This window comes from Artibeus jamaicensis, unplaced genomic scaffold (genome assembly GCF_021234435.1).
Source record: "Artibeus jamaicensis isolate MK-2021 breed Jamaican fruit bat unplaced genomic scaffold, CSHL_Jam_final contig_851, whole genome shotgun sequence".
Lineage (NCBI taxonomy): Eukaryota > Metazoa > Chordata > Mammalia > Chiroptera > Phyllostomidae > Artibeus > Artibeus jamaicensis.
The window spans coordinates 12,044,369-12,072,288 of NW_026521986.1; the positions used below are offsets into that span (position 1 = coordinate 12,044,369).

Consider the following 27,920-nt stretch of genomic DNA (forward strand, 5'->3'; position numbering starts at 1 on the left):
ACCCTGTACACCCCCTCCCACCCACATTCCCTCCCTTTAGTTTATGTCCCTGTGTCATAAGTTCTTTAGCTTCTACATTTCCCATACTATTCTTGCCCTCCCCCTGTCTATTTTCTCCCCACCACCTATGCTACTTATTCTCTGTACCTTCTCCCCCCTTCTCCTCCTCCCACTCCCCTGTTGCTAACCCTCCATGTGATCTCCATTTCTGTGGTTCTATTCCTGTTCTAGCTGTTTGCTTAGTTTGCTTTTGTTTTAGGTGTGGTTGTTAATACCTGTGAGTTTGCTGTCTTTTTACTATTCATATTTTTATCTTCTTTTTCTTAGATAAGTCCCTTTAACATTTCATAGAATAAGGGCTTAGTGATGGTGAACTCCTTGAACTCAACCTTATCTGAGAAGCACTTTATCTGCCCTTCCATTCTAAATGAAAGCTTTGCTGGATACAGCAATCTTGGTTGTAGGTCTTTGGATTTCATGACTTGGAATACTTTCCAGCCCCTTCTTGCCTGTAAGGTCTCTTTTGAGAAATCTGCTGACAGTCTGATGGGAACTCCTTTGTAGGTGACTGTCTCCTTATCTCTTGCTGCTTCTAGGATTGTCTCCTTCATTTTACTCTTGGCTAATGTGATTATGATGTGCCTTGGTGTGTTCCTCCTTGGGTCCAACCTCTTTGGGACTCTCTGAGCTTCCTGGACTTCCTGGAAGTCTATTTCCTTTGCCAAATTGGGGAAGTTCTCCTTTATTATTTGTTCAAATAACTTTTCCACTTGTTGCTCTTCTTCTTCCCCTTCTGGTACCCCTATAATTCAGATGTTGGAATGTTTAAAGATGTTCTGGAGGTTCCTAAGACTCTCCTCACTTTTTTGAATTCTTGTTTCTTCATTCTTTTCTGTTTGATTCTTTCTTCCTTCCTTCTGGTCTACTCCACTGACTTGAGTCCCAGTTTCCTTTTCATCACTATTGGTTCCCTGTGCATTGTCCTTCATTTCACTTAGTGTAGCCTTCATTTGTTCATCTAATTTGTGACCAAAGTCAACCAATTCTGTGAGCATCCTGATCACCAGTGCTTTGAACTGTGCATCTGATAGGTTGGCTATCTCTTTGTCGCTTAGATATATTGGCTCTGGGGCTTTGATCTATTCTTCCATTTCAGCCATTTTTTTTGTCTTGTTGTACCTGTTACATATGAGGGGAAGAGCTTTACGTGTTCACCAGGGTGAGGCAATCCAGTGGCTGGGTTGTGACACTGTATGTGGGGGCGGGGTCAGAGAGGAAACAGTGGTGTTTGTTCCGCCCTATCTCAGATTTCAGTCCCTTCTGCCACTTCCCACAAGCAAACTCGGCTCTTCTGGTGCTGGTTCCCAGGTGGGTGGGTTTGTGTACATTCTAGGACCCTGTGGGTCTCTCCAACAAACTCTCCTGTGAGGCTAGGAGTCTCTCCCGGCACCTCAACCCCCACAAGTGTTTTCAATCAGTGCTTTTAGGCTTTATTTTCTGATGCTGGGGCCCTGGATTGCGCAGTCTGTCTCTCTGCCTGTTTTCATCTGGTTTATCTGCATGTGAATGTGTGACTGTGGTCTGCTGGCCATCTCGCTCACCTCACTGGGTCTGCTCATTGCCACCCCACACCCAGCATCTGCCAGCCACCGCTTTTTCCTGCTGTGACTTCTCTCTGCCAGTCGCCAACTCCGCCCCTCTTATTGGTCTGGATGAATGGTTGTCAGACTTCCGTACAGTTCAATTTTCTGTCTGTTCCGGCTGTTTTTTGTTTCTAAATTTTTGTTGTCCTTAATTTTGGTTGTGCGAGGAGGCACAGTGTGTCTACCTATGCCTCCATCTTGGCTGGAAGTCCACGTACTAAGTATAATTTTCTAAGATAAATGTTGAGACTATGTCAACTTCCTAACACAAGACAATAATTTCATTTACTTAATGTCTGTTAGAAATAATAAAACCTATGTGTCGATTTTTAAAAAGAGGAAAAATAAGTATCGCTACACCAATGCCTCCTAGAGTTTAATGCGCATTGAACTCACCCAGGATCCTATAAAACTGTGTGTGCTGACTCCCCCTGTCCGAGCTGGGGTCCGCTGTTCCCCATGCAGATTCACAGGCCTCTCCTTGCGTGGGGGTGACAACAGCGTGTGACTTGTGAGCTAGGGCCTTATTGCTGCTTGGAGGGTTGGGGGGAATAAGCACAGCAAGTGAAGTGTAGACAGAAAGACAAAAGCTGAAGGAACCATTTGTGTCTTCCAACACCAAAAGAGTGAGACCACAAGCCTCCCCCCACCCCCCACACTGGTCCTCAGAGGGCCACATGGACGCAACATCACCCACAGACTCACAGGCAGGAGCTGCACTCGGTGCTGCGCTGTCTGGACTTGAGTCTTGACTCCCTCACTTTCTGGAGTGTCCTTGGGCAAACTGTCACTAGGCCTCAGTTTCCCTATCTGTCATGGGGATATAGTGCTAGTACATGTTTCACAGAATGGTCGTGAGGACTCTGTGAGCTGACAGATGTGAAATGCCTAGAATCTCATAAACACTGTGCAGGTTCAACCAATAAGCGAACACAACCTTCTGCTTCTAAACATGCAAGTAGGTTTTTTCGTGGATGAATTATTTCCTTTCTGACCAGTGGGAGGTCACTTTGCTCCAAACAAGACCCTGTTTCTCCCCTGTGGATTGAGGAAGGGGTGCGAGGTAAGGGCGACATCTCTGATGAAAGGCCAGATTCACCAGGCATCCTCAGTTATAACAACAACAAAAAAGTAAAAAGTGATGGAGTCCAGTGTTGGGCCTGTAACTGACCAGAATGGTCCAGGGAAACCGAGTCAGGGGGGTGGTTGTGTTTGTGACAGACTAGAGCCGCTGGGCACAGCTGCTGGTGACCCTAACCTAAATGTCTTCCTTAAAGAGACTTTTCGCCATCGGCTGATGTTGGTGTACAGAAGTCTGCATGTAGAGTTTGTACAGGTTTTATGGAATTTATCACTTACATTTGTGAAATTTCCCTTTGGGGTGTGGCAGCAAAATAGATTTGACTTGCTAGAGAGAATATGACACAGGTTCTTGCCTGGTATTGACCCTTTTTTAAACCTTTGTTCTCCCCAAAAAGCAAAGAGCCCAGCCAGCAGCGAGTCAAGAGATGGGGCTTCTCATTTGACGAGATGCTGAAGGACCAGGTGGGGCGGGAGCAGTTTCTACGATTCCTGGAGTCCGAATTCAGCTCAGAAAATCTCAGGTAAATCTCTCAAAAGTCTGAGCTGGGTGCAGGGTATGTACAAAGAGTTTGCATGTCCAGCCTCTCTTTGTGCCTCCCCTTTTCAATCAAATGTTATATTCAAACTCACATTTCAGCTAATCTGACAAAGGTGGAAATGGAGACAAACAAACCTTACGTACAGCTTTGCGATCACCCTATTAGCACTTACCAACACCAGCATTTATTGTTCTTTAAGCCCCGATGGCATTTCTTCAAGCTACTGGGGGCATGTCTACAACAGCAAGTAAATAGTTGAGTGGACTTGGTGACTCCACCCTTTAACCAAAACCATGAACCAGGGGGTTTGAGCCCGAAAGACAGGTCAGGTGCCCTCTCCTTCACAACCTCCAGAGTCCGGGGCCCTGAATATCCGGCCAACCAGAAGAAAACGGGGTGTGTGGCCTTGTTTCAGGATTTCAAAAAGCAAGAATAAACACCACACAACAACTGCAGACGTAACTGTAAAAGCCAATAAAATGTGCTTTTCTTTGGGGGTGGAATTCTGTCAGCTCTCATGGTGGTTATTCTGGTTGCCTGATGCCAGTGAAACTGTGTTTATTGGTCTATGACTCATCAGATAAGGGAAAATGTATTCATGTATTAATAATTACTGTTTGGTAGAAAAAATAAAGCTCTCAAAACATGAGGTCCGTGGACAGAGGAAGGAAAGGGGGTGCATTAACAAGAAAAGGGCCCGTGGTTGTGAAGAATTGGAAACTTGTAGTTTACTCAGGCTTTCGTAGTACTCGGTGTGGAATGGAGACCTGTGGGATATGTAACTGAAAAGACCCTTTAGGGATGGTCTTAGCCAACTGGTGACTCCTCAGCGGGGAAGTTGGGATTCTCTGGATTTTTTCTTGGGACCACATTTTCTTTTATATGCAGGTTAATTCTTATCTTCCAATGATTTTTTTTTTCAAAAAGTGTCTCTGTGAACTTTTTAAAAAAGATTTTATTTATTTATTTTTAGACAGAGGGGAAGAGAGGAAGAGAAACATTAACGTGCAGTTTCCTCTTGTGTGCCCCCTACTTTGGAACCTGGCCTGTAACCCAGGCATGTGACCTGACTGGGGAAGGAACTGGTGACCCCTTGGTTTGCAGGCCAGCACTCAATCTACTGAGCCACCCCAGCCAGGGCATTTTTGAACTTTTATACGTCAGGGCACATAGTGTGGGCAAGAAACTGCCCCACTCCAGTATTAATGTGCAAAGTCCCTGTTATTTATTCGGTGTGAGAGACCATATCCATCCCTCACATCGGTCAAGTGATGCGTATTACACACCTGCGCCACACCGAGCCCCGCGATGGTTTGCTGAGGGATGCAAGGAAATCGAAATGGGTGATCTTCACCTGCAACAACCTTGTAGGCCCTTGAGGAAAAAACACAAGAAACTATTAAACCATTACATGAATCTAAACAAGTAAAAACTCTTAAGAATCATCTTAGAAGTGTTCTTAAAAGGGAGGGAGGACTGTAAGAGTAGAAGAATATGCAGGTTACTTACCAATAGATGAAAAAGGGAGAGGATGCATTCAGAGCTGGATGACCCTGTGGGCCAAGAAGTCTCGGGAGAACACGTAGATGCCAGTTAACTGATGTCTTGATACCCTTGTAGGAAGCTGAGTGCCTATGCAGACCAGATAAGGCCGAGTATCGGATTTTAGGTCCTGGCATGAGAGTTCTTTCCTTGTGCTGAAGCATTATGCTAAACACAGGTCAGAGCTTTGCTTCCATTCTTAATCAGGTATCTGTGACGGAAGGCTTGACTTCAGCAGGGTGGTGCTCAGACCAGCCTCGCAGGCTGTGCTGGATGTGGGTCCTGCTGGGGAAGCCGTGCCCTCTGAGGCCAGCATGAGGCATCAGGCAGCCTCTCTGTGTGGCCACTTCAGCCCCAGGGCCCAAGCCAGCTTGGTCCCCGTGATCCTCACAGATCCTGCTCCTGGCTCAGCATGCTTTGCCCACTCTGAGTGTAGCCACACTCACACGAGGGCTCAGACCAGTTTTATACAATGCACATTACATTTACAGCCCGAGCCCACACAGGAAAGTGTCCCTGCAGGGGTTCAGCGCCCGAGCCTGCCATCACCTCTGGGCCTCTGCCCGCACTTCCTCCCATGCCAGCAGGACCATCCTCAGTCTGAGGTGGAAGAGTGCGTGTGAGCACATGCGAGTGTGCCACTGACCAAGCTACACATGAGTGCCTACATCCAGACTTAAGGAGGGTCCCCTCTGATCCATGTCAGAAGAGAGGATAAAGAAAATATAGGACAGCCAGAAACGTACGGGACAGCCCAGGAGCTTCCCAAGCCCTCTCTGGAGGTCCGAATCCCACTTGGGTGACGTTCAGCACAACTGGATACATGGGGGAAAGGCTCAGTTTTCGACCTTTTAGATCGCACAGCTTCAGGGCCCTTCAGTCACTCCTAACCAGATAGGTCCTCCCCCCTCCTTCCGTTATTCATTCCTTCAGCTGCAGACGTGGGCTCAGTGCCTGCAGTGACCCCGGCCAGAGGACTGAGAGCTTACCACGTTTTTGCCCCTCATCCAGGTGCCCCTCACTGCAGTCCACGTACCTGGGGGCCCCTGGAGCTGTGCCATGCAGCATGGCTCAGGGATCCTGCCTGTCCATGGTGCTGGCCATGCCGGGGTCATGTCTTCTCCCCAGGCTTGGTCAAGATCCCAAGCCACGGGCACTGGAGCATGGAAGGAAAAGAGAAAGCAAGACTGACCAGAACTCAGCTGGATGCAGGGTAAAGGGCCTCCGCGTGTTGGTCTCCCTGAGCTCCCTTGCATCTCCCCAGTAACAGGGAACTGAGATCGTTATATCTTTGCACCGCACCTGGAGTGCCCACTGAGTGGCCAAATGGTTGAATTTGTGTCAGAGCTTCAGAATGCAGAACAGAGGCGCTCCAAAGAGACACAAGAATCGCTGTCACAGCAGCAAAGGGTCACCCAGGCTCCTTTAAGGAAAGATGTCTGTGGTAATACGATGTACGTTGAAGTCCCCTCTGGTCACTTCTAGGGGAGTGAGCCTGTGAGCCGAGGGAGAGGCGTCATTTCCAGGGTCCGTGGGGGGACGGCCAGCGCATTTTGCTGCAGATGTGACAGCACGTTCTCCGTAGCACCTAAGGCTGAGCCCAGGGTCCATTTGGACTGAGTGGCCCCCTGAGACAACTGTGTACTCGGGGCCTCTCCTCCCCAAGGTGGGGTCTCCGGGTCCTGAAGCAGGGACTTCGGTGAGTTGTCTGACGCCGCTCTTCTCCCTTCTCTGCACATTTTCTCAGAATGACGAGAGGAGCCCCCTGCCATCTTTGCCCTTCTCCATCTCTCCTGCACAGATCTTTGTCCTCCCCGGCTCGACAGCTTCTGCCACACAGCAGGGCATGAGTTAAAAACCAAAACCCGCAGCTACGAGCATCCCCCGTACATTTTTTATGAGCTGTACCGCCTCCAGAGGGAGCAGGGTTGTTCTTCTAACCTGCAGATTGATTATCCCGGTTCCACAGAGTGTCGGCTGAGGGGAGAAGCAATTAAACACAGCGCAGGGGAGTTGCCAGGTTTGCGTGGAGAGCCACCCCTCTCTGACGGTGGCCCCAAGTCCTGGAAAGACCTGGAAAGGCTCACCAGGCCTGGTGGGATTCACCACTAACCAAACACGTGATTAATTGGGACAAAGGTGCCTCATGCAACACTGTGACAATCTGTGGCGTTTTGGCTGCAGCCTGTGGCCCGTAACTTGGCTTCCATAGTGTGGTGCTGGCAGCCTCACAGATGGGCCCAGACAAACAGAGCCTAAGTTGGATCCCTTGTTCCTGAGTCTCTGTTGGCCAGCAGAGGGCACAGAAAGCCTTCCTTTTGCATGGAGTTTGCTATTTCTCTGCAAACAAACTAAAACCTGGATTTTTTTAACCCATGAAAATTATAGTTTATGAAAAGCTGTGTGAGCTAGGAACGGAGGGGCTGCCCAGACCTCCTGGCAGGCTTGGGAACAGTTTCCCTTGGTCCAGCCAGTCATGAGCTCATCGGCATCGCGATCTTCAGGGAGCCAGCAAGTCCAGTCTGTGGCTGCTCAGCCTGGTGGTGTGGAGCCCAGGCTCCCTCCCGCAACGCCCGCTGTCCAGCCTGCATTCCTGAGCCATGGGCACCGGTCACATGTGGGCATACGGGCCGCCTGCCTGCACTCTGATGAGTCGGGCCAGGCAGGACAGGTGGTCTCCCTGATACCAGGGAGCCCGTGTGGACTGCCTGTCACAGCAGCCCTTCTGCTGCCCACCACAGAGGCTTAGTGCAGGATGGCTGGGTTTGCCACCGCCGCCTGCAGCCCCCTCCCTGCTGGCGTCCTCCCGGAGCAGGGAGACCTGCAGGCTGATGATAAGGACAGAAGCTGCACAAGCCCCTGTGGGCCTCCCAGCCATTGGTAAATGTGCGGAGGCGAGCTTCCAGGGCTCCTTGCGGGAGGGTGTGACCTGGCGGCCGGGCTCAGAGCCGCAGGGCCCCAGCTCGAGCCTGTGGGCTTGCAGGCAGCAAACACAGCCAACGCCTGCTCTGAATCTCAAACGGCCCAAAGCTTTCTCAAAGCCAGTGATGGTAAACACATGTAGGATGTCAGAATGCTGTTGTGATGGCATTTTTGCTGTCACCTGAGAGGGATGACACAGGTCATCCAAGGGACACAGAAGGCCGAGAGGGTCTCCACACAGAGAGAGAAAACCACTGCCAGGGAATGTCATCCCTCTCCTTCCCTTCCCCCCCCTTCCTCTTCTTCCTCCTCTGCTTCCTCCTGTCCTCTTCTTCCGCCTCCCTATTGCGCACGCCCATTGTTTCACCGAACCTGAGCATGTCAGACTTACAGCTGGATGGGAAGTTCTTCAAAAGCACGTTGGACATCTCTCCATCTGCTCTGCATCCGTTTTACAGGAAAGAGACTCCCAGAAAGATACAATCCCAAGACAGCGGCATAGCCATGATGGGGACAGAACTGGGCTTCCTCATCTCTCGCAGCTCAGTGAAGTTATTCAGTCTCCTCTGCCTTAAACTCATGCTCTTCAAAGTCACCAAGGGAACCATGACGGTTTCTTCAGGGAGGTTATTAGAATCCCAAATGGCACACCTGGGAGAGTTGGAGCCCACTGTTCACACCCGCACACACACACGTGCACCTGTTTTCTGCCTCTGTGGAAATGAAGCTGCATTACCTCGGTTGGCCACTAAGTGGTGCCTTTGGGCCACACACTTGGCTTCAAAGACAGGTCTCTGAACAGCAACAGAAAAACATGCTTAACCTTTTAAAAAACAACAAGTACATCTTACTTTGGGTGAAATTCAATGACAGATTGAAAGCACTTTCCACCATGTTGTGTTTCAGGTTCTCTTGTCCCTGCCCTTTTGTAGACTTGACTATGCGTGAATCCCATGGCTGCGGGGCCTGTCTCACTGATGGGGAAACTGGCCTGTCCTGTTCATCAGGCACGAAGTGCGCCGCCCACACCTGGGCCCTGCCCAAAGCCCTCCCCACAGTGGCCTCAGACGCAGTCCTCAGGACCTGAGGAGCCCTTGTCTGAGCTTTGGCTCTGGTCGCTGCTGCTCCAGCAGGAAAAGGCTCACGCCCAGCTCCCTAAAGGCTGCTGCAGAGAGAGGCAGAGGGATCTGACAGGCAGAAGTGGACGTGAATGGGAGGGTTTTCTCTCTAGCGCTTCTGGGGAGTCTTTTGGCAGAGGTTCCCTGTGGATGCCCCTTCAGCTGTATCGCAGATGAGCTCATCCTCGATCCACAGCCATTTACTGAGTGCCAACCACAAACAAACACCACGCTGGACCCTGGTGTTGAGAATCGACTCATCTGCAACATGAACAGCTAGGTCCTTCCAGCTCAGGTGTTCTTTGTGATTCCAGGATTCTCTCTGTTCCTGTGATCTTTCTTTCATTTTGATGCCTCACACTGATCCCAACCGCATATGACAAAGGAACTCACTTTCATCTGTGTCCTGACATCCCTGTACAGCAGTGGTCCTCAGCCAGGGCTGCGCTTACCTCCCAGGGGACATTTGGCAATGTCTGAAAACATTTGGGGTTGTCACTACTTGGAGAGGGGTTGCCACTGGCCTCTGGTGGGTAGAGGCCAAGGTTGCTGCTACACATCCTACAATGCACAGGGCAGGCCCCACAATAAAAACTTACCCAGCCCAAATGGCGATCGTGCTGTGGCTGGAAGACCTTCATCTAGAAGGAGAGAGATCTCTTCTTGGTAATCAGAAGCACAGTGATCTTCTAATGTACACTACCCGTAGGTTCTCCGACAGAGCAGAGCACCGCTTGTGTTTTCGGCAGTCCCTGCGGTCTTTGTCGCCTGAGTAGACGCAGCAGGGAAGACTGGAGGATGCAGCAGAATGGGTCTCGTGGGAGGCCACTTCTGGGACCATGTCCAGCAGAGTCCAGATGCTGAGTCCCCCGAAACTGACTGTCTTTATACTTCCACTCAGGTTCTGGTTGGCTGTTCAAGATCTCAAGAAACAACCCCTACAGGATGTGGCCAAGAGGGTGGAAGAAATCTGGCAAGAGTTCCTGTCTCCAGGGGCCCCAAGTGCAATCAACCTGGATTCTCATAGCTACGAGATCACCAGTCAAAACATCAAAGATGGAGGGAGATACACATTCGAAGATGCCCAGGTTTGCATAACTACTCGAACAGTTCTATCAAAACGTGTTCATTTGTCCACCCTACCACCCCGCCCTTTAACACAAGTTCAGGGCCTTGCGTATAGTTAAAATTCCAGGTTTTATTATTTGTAAGGCCATCAGTGGAAACCATTCCAGGTAGGTGCATGATGAAATTCCAGGAGTATTGTTTTCCTAGACTAGTTATGTTATTACATAGAAGAGAACAGACATATGCATTATCTTTCCCAGGAAAACCTCAGTGTCTTACAAACTCGGGAGTCCCACGGTAAGTCAGTAGTAGAATCCATAACATGACATCGTCTAAATGGGTGCAGAGCTGACAGGGCCATGGGTCAAGTCCACATCTAACCGTAAAGCCCACCCTCAGATCCACCACCCTACACTGAGTCTGCAGTGGTTTCCAACTAGAGTAATCCCCCTTATCCACAAGACCCCCCAAGGGATGTCTGAAACCACAGATAGTAACAACCCCTATATATACTGTGTCTTTTTCTGTATACAAATACCTATGATAAAGTTCAACTTATAAACGAGGCACAGTAAGAGGTCAACAGCAATAGCTAATAATAAAACAGGACAATTCTAACAATATACTATACTAAAAGTTGTGAGAATGTGCGCTCCCGCTCTCTCTCTCTCTCTCTCTCTCTCTCTTCCTCTCTCCAGCAAATTTTATGTTTCTCAGTCCAATCTATTACTGAATCTGTGTGACCATCCCTTGCTTGCAGCAAACGGCTTGGTATCACTTGTACAATAGAGGGTTCCTTGCAGAAGTCTTTGCATTGGCTCAGCACGGTGCCAAGGTCTGGTACACATCTTCTGTTGGTGCTCCGCCCACAGACTGAATACCTTCTCCATCTTAACTAAGCACTTGCCACACACTCTGTGGCCGTATCTTCCACAACTTGAGGTGCAACAGCCAAACAAGCACAAATTTCTGTTTTCTTTTTCACAATTTTATGATAGAAGATTCCTTCTTATGGAAGATCTTAGCAACCTCAGCATAACAACCTTTTTCCTTTGCTTCTAAGGCGAGAATTTTCACCCCTTCATTTAAAGGAAGCACTTTGCAGCTTCTCTTTGGCATGTCCAAATCTCCAGCATCGCTACTCTTTCACTTTAGGGCCATTATTAAGTAAAACAAGGGTGACTTGAACACAGGCAAGCACTGCAGTGCCAGGACAGCCGATCGGATAACGGACACCGCTACTGAGTGACTCCCCCCAGGCAGGGAGCATCTACCACATGGAGATGAGGGACAAAGGGATGACTCATGTCCCAGGTGGCATGGAGGCAGACCGAGCAAGATCTCATCACGCGGCTGAGGACAGTGACACTGTAACACCTATGAGCTGTTTATTTCTGGAATTTCCCATTTAACATTTTCGGACCACGGCTCACCACGGGTAACAAAACCTCAGAAAGTAAAACCGCAGAGAAGAGGGGGACTGCTGTAATGTCCGTGGGAGGGCAAACTGTTCAAGTTCTCTGCCAGATTCTGCAGCTGAGAGAATTCAAGAGAGCTGAGGAGATAAGAGCAAAACCTTAAGCCCTGCCCCTGGCTGCAGGGGGTGGGAGGAAATCAAAGTTGGAGACCGGGAAGTAAGAGGCCGACTCGATGCTTAATGTTCGAAGTGGCACCTCCTGGCCCTCACTTGTATGTTACGGTGAATCATGTGGCTTCTGTTTATCTCACCAGCCTCACTGGCATCTGTGCCCTATTTGTGCCCCTCCTGTGGGCTTCCTTAAGCCCCAGAGCTCTCCCCTTTGAGGCACTTCCTCCATTGGCGAAATTGCCCATTTCCTTGTTGTTTTCCCCCACTGGGCTGTGATCTCCTTGAGGGAAGGGCTTTTGCCTTTCTCCTAGTATCTGATCACATTGCACAAGGCCTGGAATATCAAGGTGCTCGCCAAATGGCAGCCGCATGTGGTGTCCCCCTTATCTTCAGTTCCACTCTCCACAGTGTCAGTTCCCCTCGGTCAGCTGCAGTCTGAAAATATTCAATGGGAAATTTCAAAAATGGACAATTTATAAGCTTTTTAAGAGACTTTATTTATCTATTTTTAGAGAGAGGAAAAGGAGGAAGAAAGAGACATTGCCTCTCGCACATCCCCCACTGGGCACCTGGCCCAAGCAACCCAGGCATGTGTACTCTGCAGGGCTTGAACTGGCGATCTTTCTGTTTGTGGGACAGTGCCCAGCCCACTGAACCACACCAGCAGGGCAACAATTCCTGAGTTTTAAACTGTGCACTGTTCTAAGAAGCACGATGAAATCTCATGCCATCCCATCCCCCTCCCCAACCTGGGACATGATTCATCCCTTTGTTCGGTGTATCCGTGCTACACGCACTCCCCGTTCATTAGTCACTGAGTAGGTGCCCTCAGTTATCAGACTGACTGTCACGGTATCACAGTGCTTTTGTTCGAGTCACCCTTATTTTACTTAATAATGGCCCCAAAGTGCAAGGGTTGTGATGTTGGCAATTCAGCTATGCCAACGAGAAGCCACAAGGTGACTCCTGTAAGGAAAAAGGTAAAAATTCTACACTTAATAAAGGACGAAAAAACATAGTGTGCTAAGGTTGCTAAGATCTACAGTAAGAATGAATCTTCTATCCGTGAAATTGCGGAGAAGGGACAAGAAATTCACGCTCATTTTTTGGTTGCATCTCAAGCTGTAAAAGTTACAGTCACCGTGCATGATGAGTACTTAGTTAAGATGGAAGAGGCATCACATTTGTAAGTGGGGCATGAACAGAAAATATGTCCCAACTGATGGCAACCTGTTGCTCCAGGAAGCATGAGTCTATACAAAGACTTCAGAAAGAGGTCCCCCGAAATGAGTGGCACCAAGCTATTTGCAGCAAGTAAGAGATGCTCACACAAATTCAGAAATAGGTTTGGGCTGAAAAATATAAAAACTACTGGAGAAGCTGCTGCCATATTTTCAACAGAGCTGGAGAAGTTGACTAGGGTTTGTTCTTTACGTGGTTGCAGACATCTGCTAGGGGTCTTGGAACATATACCTCCCCACCCCCATGGCTATGGGCAAGGGGACTACTGTGTTATCTAATTGAGGAAACTCAGAGGCACCAATGCAAATAATGGCATGAAAACACAACCAGTGTCCCTTGTCATCTAGATTGGCCTTGTCATTTGCTTAGAACTTCAGGATGGACACACCCACTAACCTCAACACTCTGAACTATCTTTCCTTTCACCCTGGTCAGGAACTCCACCAAATGCCTGTACAAGGAAGATTTTAAAGCTCTGTGGAGTTCGATGTCTTACACCAGCCCCTCATACCCTTTTCGGCTTCAAAGCCAAATATTTATGATGAGAAATCGTTTTTTGCTGACAGATTTTTGTATGTGTATGTGAATATGCTCCCGAGCACATGTCCTGAAGGAGAAGCGTGGAGAAGCTCCGTAGGTGAAAGGCCTAAAGCAGGAAACTCAACTCTCCATCATTCCTGAAACAGTAGGAAAGGGATCCTGATCAGAACTGTGATACACTAAGCCTGGCGTGAGCTCTCTGAGCATGACATTGGGGAGGATTTATTTTAATGTTTTGTTACGACATGTGTAAATGTCAGGAATGGAAAGAGCAGAGCAACAAGTCCTCACGGACCCTCTCTCAGCCTCAGCCGTCATCAGTACAACGCTGGTCTCTTTCTCTTTGTGCGCCTCTTGCTTTTGCACCTACCACTGGGTTAAGTAAATTTAAATATATATATATATATAAGCTTTAAATATATATATAAGTAAATTTAAATATATATATATATATAAGCTTAAATATATATATTTTTTTACATATAAATAGATTTTTATATATTTGCTTATATATCTATAATATGTATTTTCAGATATGCAAACTGAGACATTAGATAATTTTATCTGTAAATAGGTATGTATCTCAAAAAGAAACTGACCATTTTGTTGTGTTACCATAATACCAAGATCATATCTTAACACATTAGCAATAATCTCTTAATATCATTGGAAGTCAGGCAAGTGTTTAAATTTCTAATCGTTCCATAAATGCCTGTGTTTAACCCTTACTTAAACTCAGAATTCAGATAAGGGCCCTGCGTTCCAGTAGATTGACATCTCTTGTAAGCGCTTCTTAATCTACAGGTGTCTTTTACATCCCCCTCCTTCTCTCCCTGCCTCCTCGCAATGTATTTGATGAAGGAATTGGATTCTTTGTGCTGTAGGGATTCCCACAGTCCGGATTTTCTTGAGCGTAGCCCCATCGTGCTATTTAACATGTTCTTCTACCATCTGTATTTCCTATAAATTAGTGGTTTGATTTAGATATTTAATCATATTTACTTTTGATTTTTGTGGGCAACACTACCTCTGAGATTGGATTGTGCTATTTCTCGAGGAGATCACAGTGCCTAGTGGTCTCTATTTTTGTGGTATTAGCAGCCACTGGTGTTTATCGCTTACATCCACTAGTTAATTAGGAGTTGTAAAATGGTGGTATGCTACTCCTATCTTTCTTCTTTTATTAGCTGAGATATAAATAATCGAATACCTCTATCATTTGGTTACCTAGTAATATAGGAAAAATAGGACAAATGTTTCATTCTTTCCCTTTATTTGCCAGTTTCCAAAATAATCACTGTCCAATGGTGGCCAATTAGGAGTTTTTGTTGTATTTTTAGTATCTTTTGAAACTCCTAGATTTCAACACAGTTGATGTGTTTTAACCCATTTTGTTTATTGTATTTATTGATGGTTGAGTTCTGCCATCTCGGGCCAGTTGGTAACTTCTCACATGACCCTAAAGTCTGATGTCATCCAAATGATGAGGAAGAAAAGAGATTCCAGGCTCTGCCCCAGACCTGGAAGCAGCCATTTCTCCAAGGATTCTTCGTTTCTCTGAGAGGGAAATGGTTTTTAGAGACCATAATCTGGGCGCTTGGGGATACTCTTTGTTTCTGAGTTGGTCATCACTTCTGGGCCCCTTTAGCAGACAGAGCTGAGAAATACGTGGTTGTTGTTTGTGGCGAAAATACATCCTGTGTTCAGACTGATACTTTTTATTCAAATTGAAAACTCCAGAGGATTCTTTTTTAATCTCTCCTTTCTTACATCTGTGTCTCCTTTCTCTATGCAGAGAACCCTGGTTCTCAAGGATGCCGTGCATGAGATAGCATTGGTACCTTACATCATTGCTCATTAGCTTTATCCTGCATTTCCACAGAGCACTCTCAAGATCATACTGCCAACACCAGCAGCAGCAATATTATTCTTGCCAGGTTCTTTAACTGCTGCATAGCTTCCATTGTGTGGAACAACCATAGTTCAATCAGTCCTCTCTTCTTGACATTTATGCCATTTCTAATTCAAGAAGGATTTGATGGGGAATCTTGGGAAGCTGGCAGGTTGTGCCCTGACAAGTTTCTGAAGTCACAGCCCTCATTGGTATAGTGCTCTGCCATTTCTCAGGTACTTCCAAATACATATATTATATCTTATTCTTGAGAATACCCTAAGCATCTCTAAGTTTCTCATCCTCTGTTAAAACTGGTCTCCTATGAATGCAAACAAAATGCTCTTCCTAAACCAATTTCTGTTTTCAGCCTGTCCCCTTCTGTTTGTGTGTTTCCACCATAAATGTACAAAGTGCTTCTAACTAGTAGTATGACCCTGGGCAAGTTACTTGCCTCTCTGAGTCTTCCTTTCCTCATCTATAGAACAGAGATACCTACACAGAGAGGTAGAAAGGGGGTTAGGTGAGTGAACCATGTCAACAACTGAGTGTCTGACCCACAGTGTAGACTAGGACAAATATTTACTATTTCATTTTCCTAATGTTAATATTTTTATACTCTTATGTTAAGCATGTTTGGTGAAAAATAAATCAAATAATTGCATGTAACCTTAGCTCCCAGAGATAACTCCTATGTTAGTGTATTTTCTTTCTCAATTTCAGTGTACAGGGTGATTATGCAAATAGGGTGATTCTGTAACCTGCCTTTCACACAAAAGCAGGGGGGTTGGTTAAAGACGAAACTTTCTCTGTAAGGGGCCAGGTAGTATAAATTTTAGCCTTTGTGGGTGATAGGGCCTATGTCACTACTACTGCTCCCCTCTGCCTTATAAAAAGAGCAACGCGGTAGCAACATAACAATGTAAGTAATACAAAAGGGGGGTGTGGCGGTATCCCCCCAAAAAACTTTATGGATGCAATTCAATTTTATATAATTTTTCATCAAATATTATTCTTCTTTTGATTCTTTTCAGCCATTTAAACATGCAAAAAATTGTTCTTAGCTCATGAGACTTAACAAATAGTCACTGGGCTGGATCTGAGCATCAAGCCTCAGTTGAAGACCCCCGTGTGTGAAAACCATTGAATCACTTTGAGAAATCCAGAAAGATCAAAGATAAAGGGTTGGGAGTGGCTGGTCTTCAGTTTACAGGGGAGAGTAGATTACAAGACTTTGTCCTAGTGTGTCGACAGCAACACACCAACCTACAAAGGGCTGAGAGATACAGAAAGTACCTAGGAGGTGCCAGCCAGTCCCATGATACTCCCACTGCCTTCCTTTCCTCACCAGCATTGCCATCGGCATCAGCTACGCAGCTGTGATTCAGAAGCTTCCAGATCAGGAAAGGAGGTTAAAAATCCTTAGCAACCCCTGACCAGCCAGGACTTGCCCCTAGATGTCCCAGCTTGCTGGCTGAGGGTCTGCTGTTCAGAATGCACTGCCTCTGGATGGTTGGTGTTGAGGGCTTGGCTGTTATGCTGGGAGCTGGAGAAAGTCTGGTCCACAGAGAAGGGCCCAGAGCCGAGGAGCAGGCTCAGGTGGTGTTCTGCCATATCCTTGGTCTAGGAGTATACACTTAAGTCCTTCTACCTTGCTCTTCTCAGTTTGCCCATCTGAAAACTTGGGTGCTGACACCCAAGGCCCCACTGCACCTTGGATCAGGAGCTCTGGGTGGCTCCCTCAGCCGACTCCACTGGTTCTTGGAGGCCCCCTGTGGTGCTCAGAATGCTGATGGAAGTGTGAGCATGTGCCCTGTTATTAGGGGTCAGTAGCCAGAGGAAGGCCCAGCCAAATTTATGGACTCATTTGAAATGGGGACTGGGGTTGGGGTTCAGGCTCCATCTGAGGATTTGCTTTATTTGACCGCATGCGTTGTTACAGCCAAGTTAATTGCCTGTGTTTGCTTCCTGTGGAAATATTGCACAAGCTACCCTGTCAGCATGAGCCCAGCATTTGCACTTGTGTTTTGCTGATCCATTTGGCTTTTCTGAAAATTTGGGCCATGACCAAATCTTCCATAAAGGTCTGTGGGCTGTGACCAGAGCCCTCAGCTGTGTGCCGTGTTGTTCCAATTTCACAGATTTAGTCTTGTGAGGGGAGAAAAGAAGAAAAATGGGCTGTGATTGTTCTTAAAGGACTCAGTTCTTTATGCCAGTGATTGAAATCTCTATTCTCAACTGTGGGGCATCAGAGGACCTGCATTGCTACCCACTTGCTATGTGGTCTCCAGGAAAGATCTTTGCTTTCGTACCTTAGTTTCCTCATCTGTAAAATGGAGGTGGTCTCTTCTCTCACCTTCCTATAAGGATTTTTGAAAAATCAGATGAGCTAGTAGCCCTGAAAATTCTTTGAATAAGTAAAAGTGCTAGGTATGTGTGCATGTATACTTACAAAACTGAATGGCTTTAGTATTCCCTGAGATCTCATAATCCCAAGCTAGATAAAAATATTCTCCCAAGAAGATGCCTACTCTTGAAAGTTTCTGGTAGGGGGCTGAGGGGGAGGGAAATGCAGAAGAGTATATAGGAGCCAAATTTGTGGGGCCTCGAGTGTCTGCATCCTCAGAATTTGCACTTTTCAACCTGAAGGCGGTAGGAAAGCTTCGAAGACTTTGGAGTCAGATGGCGGTGGGCAGAGTGAGCTGGAGCCAAAAGACAGCTGAGTCTTGGGGCAGGTGGTTGACAGCATTGCTGGTGGGTTGTGGAGGACAGACTGAAACCACAGGAAGCACTGGGAACCTAGGGCTTCCTTGTAGGGCACTCACCTCTTTCCAGAGCCTCCACCAGCTGCAGGAGGGAGAAGCTGGCTGGTGCTGTGGTCACCTCGCTTCAATTTTAAGATCCTCAGAGTATCCAAGGATGCTGCAAAGACCGTATCACTGGGTCCATTCAACTCATTTGTCTCCCCCGCTACCCATTTCCTGAACATCCACTCTCCCATTCAAGTTGGGAGACCTTGACCTGTGGGCTATGAAGTTCTATAGTGAGGGAAATTGCAAAGGAAATAGAAGGCCCTGATGGCTTTTTGCCACTAGGCAGAGCTTGTCTAAGAACACATCATTCTTTACAAGCAAAACAAAATAGGCCTAAGAAAACAAACACTTCATGGGGATTGGATTGGATTGGATTGGATTGGATTGGATTGGAAATCTGTTCATCAAATTGATTGGCAGTTGAATAGAGTGGACCAATCTGGCCCATTGGCTTTGTTCCTTGAAGGTTCTCCCATAGGCTTCTTAGATAACCACGCCCCACTATATTCCTGACACACAGTAGATGCTCAAATGCCCCATCCCACCCTGTACCTGCAGTGCCTGATCCTCTAGCACCTCTAGATAGAAAAGTTCTTTGATGGGAGTAGGCATTTGGTCTTCTTTTCCTTTTGTAAGTCCCTACAACACTAAAGTAATGCTTTGCACATGGCTAAGCTTTTAAAATATATTTCCTTGACAGCTCAGCTCAAAATGACTCTCAGCTCTACCTATCATTAGGAGGGGGTGGGGGCCATTTGTCCCTTGGCTTTTCACTTTGAAAAATCTTGCCAGACAACCTTAGGGAGCACATACAGGTGATCAATAAATATTGGTTAAATTAAATTTCTACAGTATGCCAATTCAGCAAAATTTGGAATAACCATAAGATCCAGATGTTGTAGACTCTGGGAACACACAGGCACATAGGAGGGCCCCTTCCCTTAAGCAGACCTCAGTCTAAGTCACCAAAACTCTGCTTGGCCATCATGTATGTGTACAATGATCAAAAAAACAACCTCAAGGCCAAAATGAGGTCAGAGTAACACAAGAGCTGAAAATGCTGCCCCAGGTCTATACCCACCTGGAGCAGACAAGAAACTGTTAGTCCACTGGTTTTATTATCACCTAAACTTGGATATTGAAAAACAACTTGATTAAGGAAGGCAAGGCTTCTAACATTTGCATTGTTTAAACACCAGAGCCCAGTGGAGCACATGTTTATGTTCACCCTCATTTACCCAGAAGCCGAGGTCTTCTAGCCTGGTGACAGCTGTTCATCTTCGCCCCAGTGGTGGAGGTGGTGGCATTGTGTGCCAGTATCACAAGACTGCACCAAGTTTCCTGATATTAATCCTTGATTGGAGGGCATTTCCTGGCAGACTTCCCATGTCAGACATATTTAACAAGGAATGCCCCGGCTCTGCTTGCTCCAGAAGTTATTCATTTCACCCTGTGGGTGGTTTTATTTAGGGGAGAGGAACCTCACAGGGAGGGATGCATTTTGAAAAGAACAAATCAGTTTGTCATTGAGTTCTGTTTATTAGCACACAAACTGGTAGTTTCTAGAGAGAAGGCACCAGAGAACTAAATTCCACAATGTCCTTGTTGAGCCTTCATAGCATAGTTTCTTGCACCAAGCCCCGTGACCTTGAAAAGGAAATGAAAAACACCGAAGTTAACACCTCTGGTACCTGGGTAGGTAAAAGGCAACATGCAAAGCTGTCTTTGAAGCCACTCTTATCTAAGAACAGAAGTTGAACAGCATCAATATACTGTGCCCTTTGGTCAGAGGCAAATGCTCATTTACTCTTACACTGTCTTACAATTAGAATACTGCGGTACATGGAAATGGGCCCCCATGTCCTGCTTAGAAGGACAAAGAAATCCAAATGGGGGCTTCTCATTTAAGATCCACATGATCCTAGGATTGTCATCCAAAGCTGCATCCATGAGGGCAAGCAGCTACTGTCTTAGACTCAAGTGCATGTCCACATGGCCATGGTGTCTTTTCTATGGCCTCTTTTGTGTTTATTGACTAGACACTGATTCAAGATCCAAGTCGAGTCTTGATCACTGTGCAGTGCCACCCTCGGTCCTCCTGCAGGGCCCATGTTGAAAAATGTTCATTTTCCTTAGGCTTCAGCTCGCCACGCCGAAGGTCTGAAGACCTTTGGTGGCAGATATTCACGAGTCTCAAAGAAACCTCTAGAAATTTCTTATACAGACCGCGCCGACTTCCCAAGGGCCCCAGGGAGCCCTCAGAGCTTGGCCGGGTCGGGGCCTTTTCTCTGGTATGAAAGGCAAGTTGTACACAACCCGAGGGGTGAGAAACCAGAGCCTGTGTCACCCTGGGGGACCTGTCCGTTGCCATCACTGACAGTGGGGTAGTGAATGGTGAGCAGTGGCTGCATCTACTACTAGGATGACTCAGATTAGGACCCAAGGGGGCTCTTAATGTACCTGCTGACCACACACTGAGGACTTTATCTCAGCCCTGCAACACTAACTGCCCTCAAAACCCCAATTCAAGGGTAGTGAATGCACTGTGGTGCCAGGGGCGTGTGAGCTTTGGGGTCATACAGTTCAGGGTTCACATTCTAGCTCTGTCCTTGAGCAAGTCACTTAACCCTTTAGAGTTTTCCCATCCTCATCTGTAAAATGGTTTGTTTAAACCTAAGCACTGATTCAGAGCAAACGACAACGGCAACTAAAATAATACGGCTGTACTCCGCTCCTATTCCCTCCTCCCCCAGGAGTCTTCAGGCTGTGGCCTCATCCCCATGCCATCTGTGGCAAGGACAGCCACACCATGAAGGCCAGTGATGGTTACTACCTTATGTGGATATAGTTTCTGCTGTGCTTACACTTGTGTTTCTTCATTGAATTTGTGTGTAGGGCTGGAAAAGGGTGGGGTCAGGACCTGAATCCAAGCTTTGGGCCACCAGCCCAGCTACCCTTCCACTACCCCACACAGCAACACCCCAGTCTGCCCCACAGCCTCAGCTTCCTGCAAAGGGACTGCTTGGGACCCGCAAGTTCCCAAAGTCCACATGTTGTTCCAGGAAGCTCAAGGATGGAGGGCAGAGATGAGGCACACACGCCTGCAAAAAAGAAAAAAGGACACTTGAAATCACAAGTGATTCTTGTGATTTCAAAGGACACTCTTGGCAGCTAGGCAGTGCCCCAGCTAAGAAGTCTCTGCCCCTGGGGAATGAGATCCTAGGTGCTTTAGGAACCCGCAGCAAAGAGGAGGCATAAGGGCGCTCTTAAGCGGTTCAGCTGCTCCAGCAAGAGTAGGGCCCAAGGCCACGGGCATTTGTGTGATTACCTTCCCAAGGCTTGTGAGGGTCATTGTGTTTTATCTAAAAATAAAGGAGATTTCCAAATGAGTACTGTCCCAGCAAAACATCGGCTTGTGCCAGGTGGTGGTTCTGAGACAGCTCGCTCTCTCCGGCTCCCACATGTGTCCTGGGGCCCTACCAATTTCTGCTGTGCTTGCTTCCACTTTAGTGGCCCAGGCAATCCAAGCTCCCTGTCCCAGGGCCAGGCCCAAGGAGGGAAATGAGGGGGGAAGAAGAGACTCCACCCTGAGTAATGTGGTTAGGAAGGTCAGTATGACTTAGAGCCTTGGAGCATCCATTTCTCAACTGTGGAGAACCATCCACACCCTGGACTGGGTGCCTCCCCCTGTGTCTGGATCACAGATGTGGGCCCTGGTAGAGCTGCTTTTCGTAGTCAACACAATCATCTCTTTTTCAGGAGGAGAGAGGGTGAAAGAGGGAGGAAGTGGGAAGGAGGGAGGGAGAAAGATATCAGGAAAAAAGAAAGACAAGAAAAAAACAAGGTTTAAAAAAAAAACAAAGAAGGAAAGCGTAAACTCCTTTTTCTCTAGCGCCTCAGGAATTCTCTTGGAGGGGCCAACTGGTTTACCAGTGGCTCTCTTGCTCTTTGCAGATTCTGGATATACATTTCCCTTTAAGACTGGTTGTCTGCAGAGCAGGGGAAACAAACCAGAACCCCCTATAAATCAATAGAGGTCACTGCCAAGAGCTTTGTACACTTGCTGTCCCTGGCAGTGATAAACTCATTGCATTTGGGAACTGGCCAAAGACCCTGAGTCGTATCTTAATTCTCATTCCCAGAAAAACCTCAGTGCTCCATTCACCCACCCCGTTTACTGTCTTTGTGTTTCCAAGACAAAGCTGGCGAGGAGGAAGGAACAGAGTTCCATAACTGGGTACATCAAAGGCTCCATTCCTTTGCATGGGGGAGGAGAGGAGGGTGGAGGAGTCTTGGGTCTGTAGACTGTGGGAAAGGAAGGCCCAGACCAGGGGGGCCTGGAGTCACCGCCCTGCAGGGGGCACAGGAGATCTGCAGAGGTTTCTGGATTCTGTTTTTCTCAGACCATGCCCTGCATCTGCTACTGTTGCTTTGGTTGGTTGTTCCCACACAGGGTAATTTGAGACTGTCCTAGTGGTGGCCAAGGGCTAAGCAACAGGGCTGGCAGAGTGTGATCACCTCATGCAACCCACCTTCAACAGGTCATGTTCTCACTCTCTACTTTCTTCCCACACCGTAGCCATCTTGGTCCTGGCTTTGCAGTTGGCCATGTGACCTGGGGAGGATGGCAGTCGCCCAAACTGCTCCTCTGGCCCTGACCACTGCCCCTCCCGGGGAATAGACCGCCACTGTCTGCTGCTCCCTCCTCCCTGCCCCTGGATTTTCCTTTTGGCTCTGGTTGACCAAACTATGCAGTAGTAAGGCTGCACTCTCCCACCCTCAATTTCCATTTCCACCCGCTAAGATCTCCCTACCTTGATAAGGACCCTTCTGGTTGGTAGACAAGAATTCCCCACCTCTGGCAGGGTAGGTCAATCCATTTACACCCATTCACAACACTTTCTGCTTTTACTTCTCTGTAGCCTTTAGCTCAAATATGCCCCATATTTACACAAGCGGGGTGCAACCCTAATCATGGGAATGGACCCACTGCCAGGAGCCAAGCACAATTAAATGGTGGCTAGGGTCTGAGATGACTCAGACAGTAGGAGTCAATGACCTTCGTGCGTTGGTCGTGCCTAATAGAATCTAAGCTGTGCAGCATCAGGGACCTCGTCTGTCTTTTCAGGTTGTAATCAATGCCCGACACAGTGCCTGGCGCCTACTAGATGCTCAATAACTAGTTGCTGAATATTTTTGTGACTAAATGTGTAGGCATCTGCTTTATCCTGCTCTTTTTAATTGATATATTCTTTCTTTTAATGAACTAGGCTTTTTCTGCCCATCATGAGGCTGGGGAAATTAACTGGATTGGGGGTAGAATTCTTTGCCAAGGCCGGCAACGTTGGCCTAGGAGAGGCTTCCTTACTGCTCTTGGGATAACAGGGTATTTTGTGAGACAGGCCTGTGGATTTAGATTCCTCTGAGGAGGCAGAACAAGAAGCAGGGACCTGTGGCCTTGGACAGGGGTGTAGAGAAGGTCCAGGCATGACTGGCAGGCCTCTCCAGATGATTCTGGAGCCACCTGGCTGTGTTGGCCAGACAGAAATGATGCCTGAGGCAAGAATAAGGAGACAGTGAGTCATTTTTACTCTGGGTTAACATTTTTGCCTAAGATTTAAACATTAGGACCATTTAAAGAGACAAAAAATGCAAACAAAGACCACGATGGCCCTGTCTGGGCTCTGAGACCATTAGGGATGGGCCAAGAGAGAAGGGCTCCCCGGACTTCCCGGGAGCTGAGTGTGACCCCCACTCCCCTTCCCCACAGAGGGCAGGAATCGATCTGGTCATAAACCAGAATAAATATCAAGCCTGCAAACTTGCTGCACCTTAGACTCAAAGAAGCACTTCAGTGAACCAAGAAACAACGCGAGTTCCACTAACATTTGACCCGGGCTGGATGCTGTGCATATATGAGATAAAAACATATTGTTCCCTCGAGGAACTTAAAATGAGAGTGGGCTGGATTTTTGTCTGAAATTTGCAGAAAAACACTTCGTGAGGCATGTTCTCACTAAACATATTAAATCAGAACACATCTGGACGATCAAAGTAGGCTCGGATCCAAGCCACTATTTAATTTTGCTTGGCTCCTTGCAGTGAGCTCATTCCCATTAGTAGGGTTGCACCCTGCTTTTGTAAATATGAGGAAGAATGAAGCCGATGCCAAAATAGGGCTGCTTATGGTCCAACTGGAGATGGGCGGAGAGGGATTCACATGTGGCTCAGGGGTATCTTGCTTTCTGCTTTCACTCTCTTCTGTGGTGGGGAGGGATAGGGTCTTGGTAAGTCCTCGTCATGCCCCAGCTTCCCTGGGATGTGCCAGCAGTCTGGCCAGGTATCTCTAAAATGTGCCTCCCTTCCCCCCCCCCCCCGGGAAGACTCCCCAGGGAAGAGGCCTTTCATGACCAGTCCAGTGCTCAGCTGAGCACTGTTTCCTCACTGACCTCACTGATTCTCCCGGGCACTGGGGCTCTTGTTTAACTTCAGAGGATGAACTATGTGTGGACATCAGGGAAGACCCTTGCTGACCAGGCCAGCCTCTGCCTCACTATCCCACCTCCCTCCTCACAGGTTCTCTCTTGGAACAGCCAGGCTTCCCCATGCAGCTGAGCCGTATTCCGTTTCAGCTGATAAGTAACCCTTTTTTTCAGTGGACAGACTCCCTCTTTTAATGAACCAGGCTTTCTCTGCCCTTCATGAGGACAGATTTTTTCAGAAAGGACCAGGAGGCAGTAGGGATTAGCTGGAAGTCAAGGGTGAAATTTGTTGCCAAGGCCAGACTGTAAATACCTCCAGGAGCCCAAGAGAAGGGAAGGCCACATGCCACAGCATCTGCCCTGCTGGATGGGAGCCTCAGGCCCGGCCTGTCTGCCCACGTGCCCCAGGCTTTGGTTCCCAGGGCACCCTTCCAGGATGAGATGGTGGCCTTGACATACACAACTGACCCAATTGTATCATTGCGCGAGGCGTTTTTATTTTATTAAACTTTTTATTCTGAGATGCTGCTCGATTCACATGCCTTTGAAAGATTGCAGAGATAGACCGTGCGTCCAGTTTCCCCAAACAGTCACACCTGCAGGACTGTAGTGCAACGTCATGGCCACGGTACTGACATTGCCACATCCCCTGACTCTACCAGATTTCCGAATTTTACTTGTACTCATATATAATGTATGTGTATTGGGTTATGTACAACTCAATCACATGTGTGAGATGTGTCCATATAACGAGCTCTTCCGCCACCACAAGAATCCTTCTTACTGTCTTTTTAACCACACCTCCCTCCCCTCTCCTTATTCTCCCAGCCCTAACCTCTGGCAACCAGTAACCTGTTGTCTGTTTCTATAACTTGTCATTTGAAGAATGTTACATCAACGGAATCATGCAGTACGTAGCCTTCTGAGGCCTTTTCACTCATCATAATTCCCTAAGATTCACTCAAGTGGTTGGATACATCAATAGTTTGTCCCTTCTTATCACTCTGCCTGTGGTTTAGTTATGAAATGATACTGTGCCCTAACTTGGCACCAAGGACATGATCCTCAAATATCTTGTATTCTAAGAGGTAAGATATGTTTTGTTTGGTGTTTCTGAGTGGGACAGAACAAAACAAAAATATGGTGCAGGTTTTCCTAGGTACACACAGCATACCTCAGTCTGTTTGCTTCTTTCCTAAAACAGTGGCCAGTTGGGTGGTAATTTCCTTTTAGCATCAGCTGACCATTCTTTCTTGTGTCCTCTACCTCCTCCCTCCCCAGGAGCACATCTACAAGCTGATGAAGAGTGACAGCTACGCCCGCTTCCTCCGGTCGAATGCGTACCAGGACTTGCTGCTGGCCAAGAAGAAGGTATCTTTGGGAAGGGCAGGCCTGCCTTTCATAGCACTGTAAATCCTCGCCTGCTGCTTGCTGCTGGTGGGAAACGAGAATATCCTCCCTTGGGTTTTATTTACTTTCTCTTTTCTCCTTTCCCTCCTCTATCTGCTTTCACTCCAGTGGAAGACAGTTAGCGTTGTCACTGCCCCAAGGTCCTTGGTGTGGCCGCCTCTCTCCATGTGCTCATTACCTCCATCTGCGTGTTCCACCCACAGCAGGGAGTGTGACCAAACACTAAGGCCCCAGTGGCTCAGTAAGGAGTACTGGGCCACCAGGGCAACCCATGAGTCCCTGAGGAAGCAAGCCCCTCATTGCAAAGTCCAGCTCTCACCCCACAGATTGTTTCTCCCTGACCAGCTCAGGCATGAGTATGATGCAAGAATTGGGGCGGCCCTCATTGGATAGAACACCTTATAGTCCCTGCTCCCTGGGACTGTTCTGTCCTTGACACCCACCCTCTCTCCCTCACCCACTCCACAGTGTTTGTGTTCTCTTTCAATTAAGAAGTCTCCACACCCTAGTTCCTCTCCCCTCCTCTACTGGCCCTTGGCACCTGGATTTGGGGGCCCAGGGACCTTCAGCACGCAGGTGGTGAAGGGTGACTAAAGCGGGGTGGCAGCTGAGTCCCTGGGAGGAGGGAAGGAACAGCTGGGAGGGACATGGGGGCTGGAAAAGGGCAGGCAGGAGAGATGGTCCATGGTTCCAGTGTGTCTGCAAACCCTCTGCACTTTCCAGCTCTGGTCTGAGGCCCACATGTGGCTAAGTGTGTCTTTCCTTGCACCAAATTTCATGACTTCCGTGCCACGCCACTCAAGGAGCATAAGCCTCTTCATCCTCTTCTCCCCGCTCAGCCTTCCATCACCAGACCCCAAGCATGTGACTGTCCATCGACACTCTCTCTGTTGGGCTGCCTCTCAGCCACGCCGCCCTTCTCTCTGTGTACTGTCCACCTCGTGTGCCAGGACCCTGTCTGCGCATCTGGTTGGTACCACATAACTCCAGAGTCTCAGTGAGCATTTACAGTCTGCTCTCCTACCCTCAGGGAGCCCCGAGGACACCCCTGGTAGTCTGAAAAGCAGTAGAGGACTTCTGGAGTGCCCAGATGGTCAGAAACGCAGCTTTCTTGGTTGCCTGTACCCCCTTCCATCAGGTGTCATTTCTTTGATGGAAAATGTGAGTCTTGGGCTCTTGCCAGTTCTCTTGCAAGAGGATGGAGGTGGAGAAGCTCTGACGGAGGGAGTTGACACCCCCACAGATGTCTCTGATGCCCATTTTTTTTAAGGAAGGTTATGGAGACTTTTGGTATCTCCAGCCCAAATCTCACAGGAGAACATCAAAGTAACATTTCTAGTTTCTTGTGGCTCCAGACCCTGAACTGATCCCAATTTGGGGAAGTTTGGAGGCTCTAGCTGTCTGACCAACCTGGGCCTGTCTACACACCCAGAAGAAGCCAGAGGCCATGGGGTCTCCCTGTGGGTTTGAGCACCAAGAGAAAAGGCGGCCCAGCTCAGGGGGAGGGGCTGACACACCGCACCCCCAGGTCCTCCCTTAAGAGGATAGAAATCTTCACAGGTTCCAGGGGGGCCATCAGAGGTCACGTGAACAAGGAAGGAACTCATGGTCTCCCTGCGAAATGTTACAAACGAAATTCATTAGAATTAGCCTCCCAGCCCCCAAATTAAGGGATGTTCTCGTGACAGAAAGCCAGCAGTTGTTTCCAAAACCAGCGGCAAAACCTCCTTTCCCCCCATTTCTCTCTTTGAGAGCCTCCAGGTGTGGACTGGATTTGTAACTCAGCACTTTCAGGTAGGCCTGGAGCATCTTCTGACTTCAGGGACGGGCTTACCATGTGATACGAATATCCAGGTCATAAGAGGTATGTGCGAGTCACAACCTCCTGCTGAGAGAGGGGATAAGAATGGGCCTCGTTTTTCTGCTGAGCAAGGCCCCTGATGGGTCTGGGGACACTGCCTTCTGATCCTCATCCCTGACTCACCTTCTGTGCTAGTATCTCCAACAAAAAGGTTAGTCACTTTGATGTGCCACGTTCC

The 27,920-nt window shown here is 48.0% G+C and overlaps 1 protein-coding gene across 13 annotated transcripts in view; it reads left to right on the plus strand.

Annotated features, from left to right (window-relative positions):
* Positions 1-27,920, plus strand: part of RGS6 (regulator of G protein signaling 6) — a 483,104-nt gene that overhangs the window by 432,798 nt on the left and 22,386 nt on the right. For all 13 annotated transcript variants that reach the window (XM_037127608.2, XM_053673234.1, XM_053673229.1 and 10 more), the window contains 3 exons: positions 3,122-3,247; positions 9,749-9,935; positions 25,753-25,842. In XM_037127608.2, coding sequence (XP_036983503.1) covers positions 3,122-3,247; positions 9,749-9,935; positions 25,753-25,842 — 403 coding nt within the window. The remainder of the gene's footprint in view (positions 1-3,121; positions 3,248-9,748; positions 9,936-25,752; positions 25,843-27,920) is intronic.